The following is a 12,008-nucleotide window of genomic DNA, read 5'->3' as shown; positions in this document are numbered from 1 at the left end:
CTGGGGTTGTTTAGTCTGGAGAAGAGGAGGCTGAGGGGAGACCTTATTGCTCTCTACAACTACCTGAAAGGAGGGTGTAGCGAGGCAGGGGTCGGACTCTTCTCCCTAGTAACAAGTGTAGGACGAGGAAATGGCCTCAAGCTGCTCCAGGGGAAGTTTAAAAAAAACTTCACCGAAAGGGTTGTCAAACAGTGGAACAGGCTGCCCCGGGAGGTGGTTGAGTCTCCATCCCTGGATGTATTTAAAAGAAGGGTAGACGTGGTGCTTGAGGATATGGTTTAGCGGTGGGCTTGGCAGTGATAGGTTAGCGGTTGGACTTGGTGATCTTAAGGGTCTTTTCCGACCTTAATGATTCTATGAGTCTATGAATTCCCACCTCGTTGCTGTGGGAAAATTTCCCCATGGCAGCAAGCTCAAAGGCAGGATCCAGGAGAAGAAATATACTGCACTCCTGGACCTGAGCCCCCAGCAGGCATATTGGTTAGTAAATGAGTGAGGGACAACTTCCACTGTCTCTGCTTTTTTTGCCTTAGTGACTAGAACAAGGGCATCATCTTGTCAGCAAACTGATGCAACTGCTTCCAGAACCTGGCTTGAAACAGAGCACTAGCATCAATTTTGCATGCATTCCTCTGTCAACAATCAAATGCCATTCTGCAGGCAGACCCTGAGGCAAATGAGCCTTTATACAAGTTCAGGAGAATTGGGAAGCCAAACTTGCTTGCTGCAAAGTCTGAGACTGTTTTGCCTTCCAAGAAGAACTCTGTAGGCAGAGAGAAGCAAACATGTGCCTGTCGGTGGTGCTAGCCACTGGGTAACTTTCTTTTCTCTCTTCATTTTCCAGCTGCTGGCTGTCGTTAGAGGGAGGTCTTCTCTATGCCTTCGTGGGACCGGCGGCTGCTGTCGTTTTGGTATTTAAGCTTAGCTGAAAGCTTTTTCTTTTTATCTTATAACACTTACCTTGTTCTTTCAACCCAAGAATGCTCTTCTTTATTACCAGTTATGTTTTGAACAGCTTTCTCCTTCAGGAATAAAGAGCGAAGTGTTAGAAGCCAGCAATCTGGGATGGGGTGGATTCTGAAATATAATATGCCTCAGCTCTCAGCCTTCCACCTCTGTCCTTTCTGGAGTCCCCTAGATATCTGAATAATGCTTTACCTTGGTTTTGCCCTATATGGATGGAAGTGCAGGATGATGGTGGAAAAGTCTGACATTAACTCCTTTAGCAATTGCTGCCACTGGTTGCTTTCAGATCAGGCTGTGCCTCCACAGTTGGGATTTGTTCCTGATCTGTCCCAGATGGCCAGTGCATGTGAGGAGCTTCCTTATTTTGCAGGGGGAATGGTGGTCTTCAAATCAGTGCCAAGGGGATCCTTTGTGACCCTAAAAATGTCATGTTTGCTTCTAGTTCAAAGAGATGGCACGGTTAAAGTGAATGTTCCTAAAGTCTGTCCCACCACCTCATGCATGGTGGGAGTCTGTCCTACTGTCCCCTCACCCTTGGCTCCAACACAGCACCAAAGCCAGTCTTGACCAGTTATTACTTAAGTTGAAGGTGTCACTCGAGAGATGACATACCTTTCATCAAACTTCTGTGCTGCTGAAGCCTCACTGGGCATGAGAAATCTTGACTGTCAGGGTTCAAGGATTTTGAGAACTGCTGGTCCTCTAGGAAATTCCTCCTGCAGCAATGTCAGATGGGTTTAATGCCACATTTGAGCCCCCACATGCAAGTGACAGTCTGCAGTTTCTTTCCCGCCCAGTGTTTTATCCAGTAGAGGAGCTGTATATCCTCTAAGGCTCAAGTGCCCTGAAGGGTCCTGCAGAAATAGGATTGTTGACACTTGCAATTTCTTTTTTTGGATCAGGCTTTCGTTTTGCGCAGTGCCTGGGGGGTTAACTGCCCCGCGACAGGAGCAGGCTTACAGGAGAATAATTACGCAAAAGGTCTTGTGCCTCTATTCTCACTGCTATCGTTGCACACCAAACCACCTTGGTGACATGGTTTCATCACGATGACCGAGGCAAGCCAGAAGTTGCCCCTCTTCTATAATAAAGCAAAGTCTGTCTCATTTAGGGTCTTTCTTTAGCGTAGGGCTGAGACACATAGTTGAGCCTTCAGATAGCAGTCAGCAAAGAAGGGGGGCAAGCAGATGTTCATGCCAGGCAGTCATTAGGTTTCTGTAGGCACGTGATAGTTGGATTTCCCTCAGTAATGTAGCTGATGGGGGTCAGGGTTGTCTTTATAGCCAGGATAATTGACAGGAGCACTAAGTAGCTTAGTGCTTTCAGATGAACCAGTTCATTGCCCCAACAACATAACAGCCGATAGCTCTGGCTCAGTGGCTTGAATGCTCAATAGACAGCAGTGATTAGGAGGGAGGGAGCTTTGGTAGTGCCCAGAGAAGGGGGAGTCAATCTGCTGCCTCAAGCCGTCTTGCTTTTGTTGTGCCAACAACAGGCAAAGTAATCCTTCAGCTTTCCTTTGCATTTTTAAAATGTGAGAAAAACACAAGAACCTGGTTCCATTCAGCGTCTCAGTTTTCACTCACCATCAAAGCTGGAAACTGAGATGTCCTTACAGAGAGGTCAAAACCTGAAAATGGTGGCTCATACAGCTGATCTTAGGAAGTGGTGAATCATCTCTGGGGGTGTCCATCTCTATTCACTACCTAGAGAGAGACCCTACACACCTAGTTTAGACTGACTCATTGCAGGCTACAGTGAGAAGTGATTGCTCCCTGAGTTGGTATATATACCGAGGAGCTTGGGAAAGGAGAAGAAGGACTGAAAGCATTTTTAGAAATGGGAACCTTGGAAACAGATAAGCTCAATAAATTGCCCAAATTCACGCTTGAGAATTTTAGCAGAGCCAAAAGTTGAACACAGTGTTCTTGAGCATGCAGCGTCCACAAGCCTGGACAGCTGTCTGTTCCCTGTGTACTTTGTCCAGGTTTGAGGTTGGCCATGTCAGTGATGGAGGGGCAGTCCACCTGGCTCAACATAAGGACAGTCAGGCTCTTGCAGGACTGTACAGGGGATATGCAGCTGTGCTGCTCTCAGGACAGGTTTGCTCCAGAGACAATACAGCTGCTGTTGTGCAGGGGTGCACAGATCAAGGTGAGACTTGACTCTGTGCCTAAGCTCTTGCTCACCCAAAACTCAGATGAGTATGATATATAGACTCCCAAACGATTTTGCACCACAGCTGACTTGGCTACAGCTGGGCTTGTTACCTCTGCCTCAGCCCTGGCCAGTCTAGACTTGTGCTTACTCCTCCCAAGCCATTCAAGCATCTCTGTACTACAGTTCTCCTGTCAACGTGTTTTTTCTATTATTACCTGTAGTAACCATTTTCCTCCACACCCGCCCTTATTATTCTCCACACTGGAAAAAGACCTTTGGCTTGGAGAATATCTTTACTCAAAATAATATTCTTAATGAAGTTGGCCTGCAGCTTCAGCAATATTTGCAACTTTCAGTCAGTCCACTAACTCTGAACAGCTGCAAAGATTTGATATTTAGTCTGAAAATTCCTAGCAACTTGAAATGCAGAGCTGTTGCCAGCAGTTTTATCCATCTAGCTCAGGTGAAGCAGCCTGGTGAAAATTGTGTGCAGGTTGAAGGCAATAGGTTACTGCAGGGAGAGGCTCATGGCATGGGGAAGTCAGGATGGAGAGTCATCAGTCATCAGGTACTGGTTATCTCAAGGGCTGAGCCTCAGACTTGTGTCTTTGCTTCTGGATAGCATCCCAGAGGTAAGGAAGTTAAGCCACATTGCATGTTATTAAGAGTGGCTGTGTTTAGAAGCATGTCCATGTTATAACCCTGGCTCTGTAAAGAAATGGAGCCAGGACCAGAGCAGGATGTTAGTCATGATGATCAATGTACCGGATAAAATAGCTTTTATTTATTAAAACAATGGCAGAGCTGCAATTGCAGAGCTGCCTCTCTGTCATCTCCCCTGCTATCTATGAATGAGGATACACACTGTGTTGCGGCCAGCCCCAGGAGCAATCCAGCCTGCCACACTTCGACCCCATCATTCCTACTGCCTTGCTGCACCTTAAAGAAAAGTCTCTCTCGCACTCACCAGCCTCCAGCACAGTGAAGAAGGATCAGTGAATTAAAAACGCTCTTTCTCTCCAAGCACATAACTAGGGTTTGATTTCCTGCTGATCCTTGGCTGAGTTACTGCGTCTGACTTGCCAGTGTTGTTTCTCTAAAACAATACCATGGTGAGCTCTAGAAATGGACTCGCAGCTGTGGAAAGTAGTCCACTGACCCAGCAGCTGATGCAAAAGAAAATAACTGCTATTTGTGATATCTTCCATTCATTCCCAGCTGTGGACTCCACATTGAGCTGGGTCGTGTCCTGCTGAAACCAGCAATACAAACTCAGAAAGGCTGCTCATTCTTGAGAGTGATTTAGGCAATTAGATGGAGGCTTGGTGTGAGCAGGTATCTCCCTTCCTTTGGCCTTGTTGAATTAAGTGCCTCTTAGGGCCACCTCTCAAGGGTTTATTAAACTCACCAAGGGTCTCAGCTAACACATAATGCTGCACAACTCTGAATTTGGCCTTAAATATTTTCTTGCAAGCCCCACATGCAAAAGAGCATCTAGCATATCGTTCTACCAACACCAGATGTTTCACTGACAGCAAAACCTGGAGAGTGTCGCTTTTTTCCACCATCACTGCTGTGCTTCCATGAAGAGGGTCATGCTTATGTCACTAATGTGTTCACATTCAGCAGTGGCTGAGGTTTGGATGAGGTTTGTAAAACAGATACAGTTGGCAGCAGGGAATGCAGTCTGAAAGAGGCGGTGAGGAGTTTAGGGTCACTTTGCAAGACCTTGGCTATGTACAGCCTGTATTTCACTATGAATATTTATACCTGATTGATAAACGTCCATGCTCTCACCCTAACAAAGCAAAGAACTGCATGCAGTTGTCCTGCCCACGGATATTTTTGGAAATTACTAGACAGCTAATCTATGTCCTGTGCCATCTGCAGTATCTCCCAAGACACTCCACCATAGTGGCTGATCTTTCTACTTGCTCCACTGTCCCTCCACCTCTTATTTTGAAAGCAGCGGTGCTGATGCACCAAACATGAACTATGACAAGCTGTCTGCACCTCCCCACCCCGTCCTTTTAATGCTGCAGCTTTGGTAGCACAGACTCCAGAAGGCACTTTTGGAAGTAGCCAGCATCAACCCACTGCTCTCCCCTGTACTGGCCACTTTCTATTTGTATTACCCTGAAAAATTGTTCTTGTGCCTGGAGTTTGCCTTGCTAGACGTCAAGCATTCATTGGGCTTCAAAGAGCCCTGCAGAAATCTGAGCACTTCAAAGTCTTGTCCTCATTCATGGACACCTCTCCAATCTGCTGCCAGCTGCATTCTGCTCTCCTGAGCTCACTGATGCATGGCCAGGGGAGGTGGGGAGGGGACCGAAGGGGTGGTGGCCTGCAGAAGTGTGACTGTGCTACCTGGCTTCGGGAGAAACGGGAAGGACTTATCTTGCCAAATATTGGGTTTTTTCTTTCTGTGATATCAAGTTTGACCTGACCCACTTGAGAACAAAACTGTGTGTTGTTTCTCTTTCAACAGGTGAACATGGTTATTGGCATTCTGGTTTTTAACAAACTTGTATCCAAAGATGGAATAACAGATAAGAAACTGAAGGAACGGGCAGGGTATGCCTTATCAATACATCTAAGTAAAGAACAAAAAAAGATAAAAACACCCAAGGCTGTGATCAATAACCAGGCAAGGAATGCACCGAGAGATCGGAGATGCAAACAAAAAGCAAAACCAGATTTAAACAAAATGAAAGAAAAAAAAAAAAATCCAGTGGGTTTCATCTCTCTGCCTTGTCATTCAGAGCAGCAGAGACAAAAGATCCAAGAAGCAGCACTGTGTTACTATGGAGGAAGGTTAGAAGTTCATCTCTTTGTTAAAATGGCCTCAGCCCAGGCTGATGTATCCTCCCGAAGATTAGGGAGAGCAAAGTGACTCTTCTCACTAAGAGACAGCAGCTGGATCGGAGAGGGACTTACCATTGCTAAGTGTGGCTGGGTAACAGAGAAGTCATGTCTAATGGCTGGCAGGCAGCTGAGGGACAGCAAAGGTATGTGATACTTTTAAGGAAAGGATCTTTGGAGGTCTAGCAGTGAACAGCTCAGTAGATGGATAGATGCGTAAAGGGGAGGGCTGGTAAGTAAAGATACCTCTTCTGCAAGAAAAATTTCTGATGCCACCTGATGTTCTTTATCTTCTCCACAGCCACCACCCCAACCTCCATCCCTGAAGCCTGGTTTTCTTTGTAGTATAAACTGAAGAGCTGACTCCACAGTTCTTATCCCCCTAATCTCACTAGGGGTTGGCTGGGACGGCAGCTACCGTGCAGGGCTCTCTGTTGGGATACTTCTAAACTCTGTTGGCAATGGCTGTTTTGTCTTTGGCTCCAGCAGCATGAGACCCCCCTTCATCTTTGTTTCTGGAAACGAGTTTGTAGCCTGCTCAGACTTTATCCCTGAGCTGTGCCACACTCCAAGCAAAGGACAGAAATGGCACACTGACACTCTGAGACAAATCACACGGACGTGTCGGCCTGGCTGCTGATGTTAGTATGTTATTATCCACTGCCTTATTGGCTTGCTGTTGCAGTCAGAGAAACTATCTCCTTACCTGCTGCTAGGAAAGACAGCGTTGTGTGGTCTCACTTGTCCATCGATGGCATTTGATTTATCGCTGTGGATAACAGTCGTATTTTTGAAGGAAGACGTTGTTTACAAAGAGGCATGGAGAGCAAGGGGTGTTCTGGTGCCTCTGCACCATGGCTACAGGCAGAGCCTGAGACCTTAGGAGGCTGGTGGAGAAGACACAAAATATACCCTATCTATGAAACGGAGGGAGCATGGGTACCTGGCGCCTCGTTTGCTGCACTCCCAGGCTGCACAGAGAGTCCAAGCTGCTTTATCCACTGCAGTGCTACAAAAGCCTTGGGCTCTAAAACTGGGTCTCAGAGGATACAGGCAGAATGTACGGGGGGGGGGAGGTTTAATATTCCTGTCATTGCACTATTGAGTAGTTCTGGTGGAAGTGGTTTTTAATTGAGCGATGGCAGCAACACTGAGGGTAAAAGCAAGCTCTTATCCAGCCAGGGGAGAAGCACAGGAACCAGTTCATGTTTCATTAGCAGTGTTGACATGGCCAAGTGGCGTGGTCCCTCAGCTCAGCGAGGAGGGGAATCTCGATGCTGGAGCAGTTCCATGGTCGTGATAATAAGAGGAGACTTAAGCATGTTTGGATGATCAGAGGTATCAGCTGCTGTGCGGTTGAACAGGTACTCGAAGAACTGACCTTGGTGCATTGCTTAAAACAGCTGCTAACAAGCAAGTGCTTTATTCTGGATGATGCCTTCTTTACAAAGAGAGAACTCAAGAAAATACCCAAACTGCAGGCAGAGTCTGTAGCAAGATAATTGCACTTGAAAGTCAGCACTGAAATAAATGGTTGATTGGATTAACAGAGCAGGCTACTGTCTCTCAGCCTCTCCCTCTCCAATCTAAACTGCATACAGAATGACCTTATTTAATACACAGCAGCTGGTTATTGATCACATTCATAGTTGTACTTCGAAAACAAAACCTACAAAGCAAAAAGAAGAAAAAGTCATATTTCTGATGTTCTTTGTTTTTTCTTTCTTTTCTCTTTTTTCCCCCCTCTTTCGTGTCCGTGTGTGTGTGTGCAGCACTTTTAAGCCTTCTCTGTGCTCAATGATTTTGTTTTACTTTCGAAGTGCAGCCGCTGAGAGTGCGGAAGCACTTTTGAGAGCTCTGGTGCCCATTCCCTTTAGCTAGCCGCTTCTGGCCTGGGCTTGGGAACCGTGTTGGAAGGTAGATCTGAAGATAATCAGAATGAGTAACGGCCTCGGAGATGTTTGGATCTGAGGAGATGGTATAAAGAAACGTTCTGTTTCCTTTAGCAGAGGCAAGAAGTATGGTTCAGTTATGCAAAAACATAAGGGGAAAAAAAAAACGAATAGAGGAAAAAAAAAGCCCTGTTGAACACTAAGAGGAGCCCAGCACACATACCGCAGATCGGTTGGCACAAATAAATCAGTGCTAACAGTTCCTGTGAAATAATACCAGAGATATGATAGGTTTTGCCCTATACTTAGCAGAGGAAATTGCTATGATTACTGTTGTCACATCTGTCAGAAAACAATGACTTTCTAATGGCAATATCTTTATAGATATATCACAAAACCAGGCTGTAGATAGTTGGGTGTGATTACCTGGAGAGCTGAAGAAATGCACACAACTGCCCCAGCTCCTGTCCGGGCATGGGAGAAAACCAAGCGTCTCCCAGCAGAACGGTCTCCGTTAGCGGTCAGCTGCACCGACAGTTAGAGCTCTATTGATGGCAATGCTACTAAAAACGAATGTTTTAATGTCAGAAGCAAGAGACTTTGAAATGAATTTTAAATTTATTCAGCCAGCATTTATTCCAGAAGCATTTGTGTGCTCACGCAGCCAGGGAAGAAGAATGAGACTATAGGGTATATTCACAAAGGCTAATTTTAGCCTGCTGAGTTTAATCTCCCTAGGCGTCCTCTGTAACTACTGGAGAGAGACAGGAGCCTTGTTTAGTTGTTCCAGCTTACCCCTTAGAGGGCTTTTACTTCTTTTATCTCTCTGTTGATTATAGAGAGGACTTGAGAAAGTTTGCCCCAATACCTTGTGTGAAATATTCTCTGCGCGACTGTCCTGGCAGGGTGTAATGGGGCTGGATTGTCAGTGCATAGAGGAGAAAGTAATTGGAAAGATAATAACTACATTAAAATAGGAACAGATTCAGATTGCCCTTCATCTGGGAATGTGTCATGTTGGAAGCAGTGCTCCTGCTCTTTGGGCCATGCGTGGTGTAAAAGCACTGTTCAATAAAAGGTAGCAAAGTCCAGGCTCCAGTGAACATACCAGATGAGTCCATGAGCTGTTTGTGGGTATTTAGGAAGCAGAAAAAGCTAAATTAAATGAATGCATCATTCACTGTGATTATTTCATTAGCTACCCTTTCGTACATACAGGCACCAATATAAACCTACTACGGAAATTCAATATATTAACAACCTCGTGCCCCCAAACAAGAACAAATCAGAATATAAATGTATCCACATCTGTGCCTACTGCTTACAACTTTCTGCATAAATACACCCAACAGCAGTTACAGTTGTGTGTTATAGTGGTCTTTTGGCCAGTTCTTTGTGATTCAGTGTCATTCATGTTTTTTCTGGTATAGTTTTCCATCAAATTCCTCAAATCAATCTACTTTCTTTTTGCTGCCTATCTCTGCCTCTCTCTGTCTCTCTGCTTATCTGTTCTTTGTGGCTTATAGATCTGGGGATAAGCTGTCTGTTTTTAAGGGTCATGCACTTAATGCCTCTCAAGACCCGCTTTATCTTTGGTTCAACCATTGTGCTCACTGGATTTACGCCATCCTTCCTGGAAGATATGTATCTATTGACACAGGAGCTAATTTTCTCTGTGTCTGAAGGCTTAAAGTTTCTGTGGGGTACCTTACCTGTTGTTCTGGAAGGGACGAATGGCTTATGTCACTGTAACTACTTAAAAGACCAATCAATACCCACTTGAAAGTGGGCCACTAGGACCACTGGTAACGCTGTGTTGGTGTTCATGGGGATGTTGTTTTTGCAATGAGACTGAACACAAAGCCATAAAAGTTAAGAAAAAAATCTGTCAAGTTTCCTAATCCCTCTCCCAGGCAGGGTAGTGTTATGAAACCCCGACGTTTGGTGCCTGCAAACATCACCCCTCACCGGATTCACTGCCATCACCCAAGAATGACAGACCTACTGTCCCTTGGCAGTGATCTTCATGCTTTCTCTGATATCAGGCGCTGCATGTAGGTCTGTGGGATGTTTTGCAGACTCCTGCACATGTTCTAAGCCTGATCTCATGTGGATGTCTATCTGTGCAAATCAGAGAGTGCATACAAGCTAGTGCATTCAGAAACAGGGCCAACGCCAAGCTAATGTGGCTTCTGGGATCCTGAATAAGAGCTGGCTTGTCAGCTAGATGGGTTCACGCACATCAGCTTCTAAAAGTCATGAGAACGTGCCCTGTAGCAGATCCCTGCAGTCCCTTACACCAGCAGCCCACAATGGCCTGGTTCTCTGGTTGATCCCATCCAGAAAAAGTGGGAGCAACCAATGTGAATAAGTCTCAGGGTTCATCCCAAAGATGTTTTGAGCTCCAAAACAAGATCTGAGAGAAGAAATGTCTCAAAAGTAGTCAGCCAGGCTGGCTCCCTTCAGGGCAGGTTGATAGCCTTACAAAACACCCAACCTCATGCTTAACTTCCAGGACATAAACAGTCCCATTTGCATGTCCTTCATCACAGATTAAGCAACCAAAGAGTGGCCTGTCTCCTGGCACTGTCAGCTGCCGTGTGGGTATCCCCACCAAGGCGAGGATTAACCCACGAGGGCCAGTGGAGAAAATATATGACTTATCCTTTGCATTGCTTTAGGAAAGCAGTTAAGCGGACACGGTCCCCACAGCCCTACTTCTTGCCTTCTACTGTACAACCCTGCCACCTTTTTTGTTTTGGAGCAAAAAGGCCAGGAGGGAAAAGAGCAATTTCTCAAAAACAAACCAAAAGGAGATGGAGACTGGGAGAGTAGTACTGGTTTCTCTTCCATGGGTGCCAGGCACCCCGAATCTGGCAAAACATTCACCAACACAGTTCCACCCTCTCCAGCGGCACCAACACGTCTCTGAATTGTGCATTTTCCCCATTTCCCGCATCTGGAGTGGTACAGATGAGAGAGTTTTATTCCTGCCTGTCTTTCATTTCTCTTTTCAAACTGGGTATGGTTGGTTGGTTCCCTTTCTTCTTTCTTCCTTTCTTTTGTTCTTTCGGCTTCTCTTTCCCTTTCCTTTCTACGTTTGTGTTCACAAGCAAAGTGTTTTGTTTTGTTTCAGTCTTTTGGTTTTAATTGCAGTCAGATGGCAGTGCCCCTTTACGGCATGACGCTCAAATGTTCCAAGTGTGGAGTAGTTTCTTCTGCTGAAGTTTCGGCCACAGCCACCAGTAATGCCATGTTAGTTCCTCTAATTTCAACTTCTTTTCTTTCTTTCTTTCCACTTTCTCTTATTTTTTTTAATTTATTTTATTTCCCTCTTTCATTTCCCTGCACTCACCAGCCCTTGTTTGTTTTCTCTCCCCATGTCCCTGCCCACCTCCCCACATCCCCAACTCTCCCTGACCTCATTCTGTGGGCCGTGAGTAGTGTAGGGCTCCTGCAACATTCCTGGAGCAAAAGCTGATGGGCTGGGTCCTGCAAAGCATTTTATGACATGCCTAGATTTAAGCATGTGAGCAGCCCATGGAAGACAAAGGGACTCTTCATTTGTTGGAAGCTGGGTATATGTTTAATGACCCAATTTAATTTAGTTCTTGGAGTTACAGACTTAAAGATTTGGTTCCCATTAATTTTGATGATAGACAGGGTCCTCAAACTCCAGCTTCGTCACACTTAAGCTTGATGTGCTTGATATTTTTACTCCAGAGGCTGTGGAGCATTGAGTATGATGTGAGTTAGTGAATCACTTCTAAGTGAGTTTTTCTCTTATAAAAGGCTAGAGTTAAGTTTAATACCTTGTAAGGCTGCAGTTCTGATCTGATAAGTGTTGACTGCCTCTTTTGGACCCCTAAAAGCACTTGCAATTAGTTCTCAAAATCTTAAACCATTCCATAGCTCTGAGTAACAAAAGTCAAATGCTGTTAAATCTCTTCTTAGGTGCCACTGAAGTTAGTAAAGAACAACAAAAAAACCCCAACCAAACAAACAAAAAAAACCACAAAAAAATGCCAGACCTTTTTCTGCTGGAGAAAATGTTGCTATTTATATAGTTGGCTTTTTTTCCAAAGGTTAAGGTAGGAGGGAGAGCAACAAGGGAAGGTTTGTCTTTCT

At 45.3% G+C, this 12,008-nt stretch overlaps 1 protein-coding gene across 4 annotated transcripts in view; it reads left to right on the top strand.

Annotated features, from left to right (window-relative positions):
- The window catches only part of ADGRB1 (adhesion G protein-coupled receptor B1), a 287,480-nt gene that overhangs the window by 240,513 nt on the left and 34,959 nt on the right, over positions 1 to 12,008 (top strand). For 2 of the 4 annotated variants that reach the window (XM_064441994.1, XM_064441993.1), the window contains exons 23-25: positions 845 to 911; positions 5,615 to 5,700; positions 11,037 to 11,135. In XM_064441994.1, coding sequence (XP_064298064.1) covers positions 845 to 911; positions 5,615 to 5,700; positions 11,037 to 11,135 — 252 coding nt within the window. The remainder of the gene's footprint in view (positions 1 to 844; positions 912 to 5,614; positions 5,701 to 11,036; positions 11,136 to 12,008) is intronic. The other 2 variants (XM_064441996.1, XM_064441995.1) reach the window with 1 other exon arrangement.

This window comes from Phalacrocorax carbo, chromosome 2 (genome assembly GCF_963921805.1).
Source record: "Phalacrocorax carbo chromosome 2, bPhaCar2.1, whole genome shotgun sequence".
Lineage (NCBI taxonomy): Eukaryota > Metazoa > Chordata > Aves > Suliformes > Phalacrocoracidae > Phalacrocorax > Phalacrocorax carbo.
This window is presented reverse-complemented; position numbering and strand designations above follow the sequence as displayed.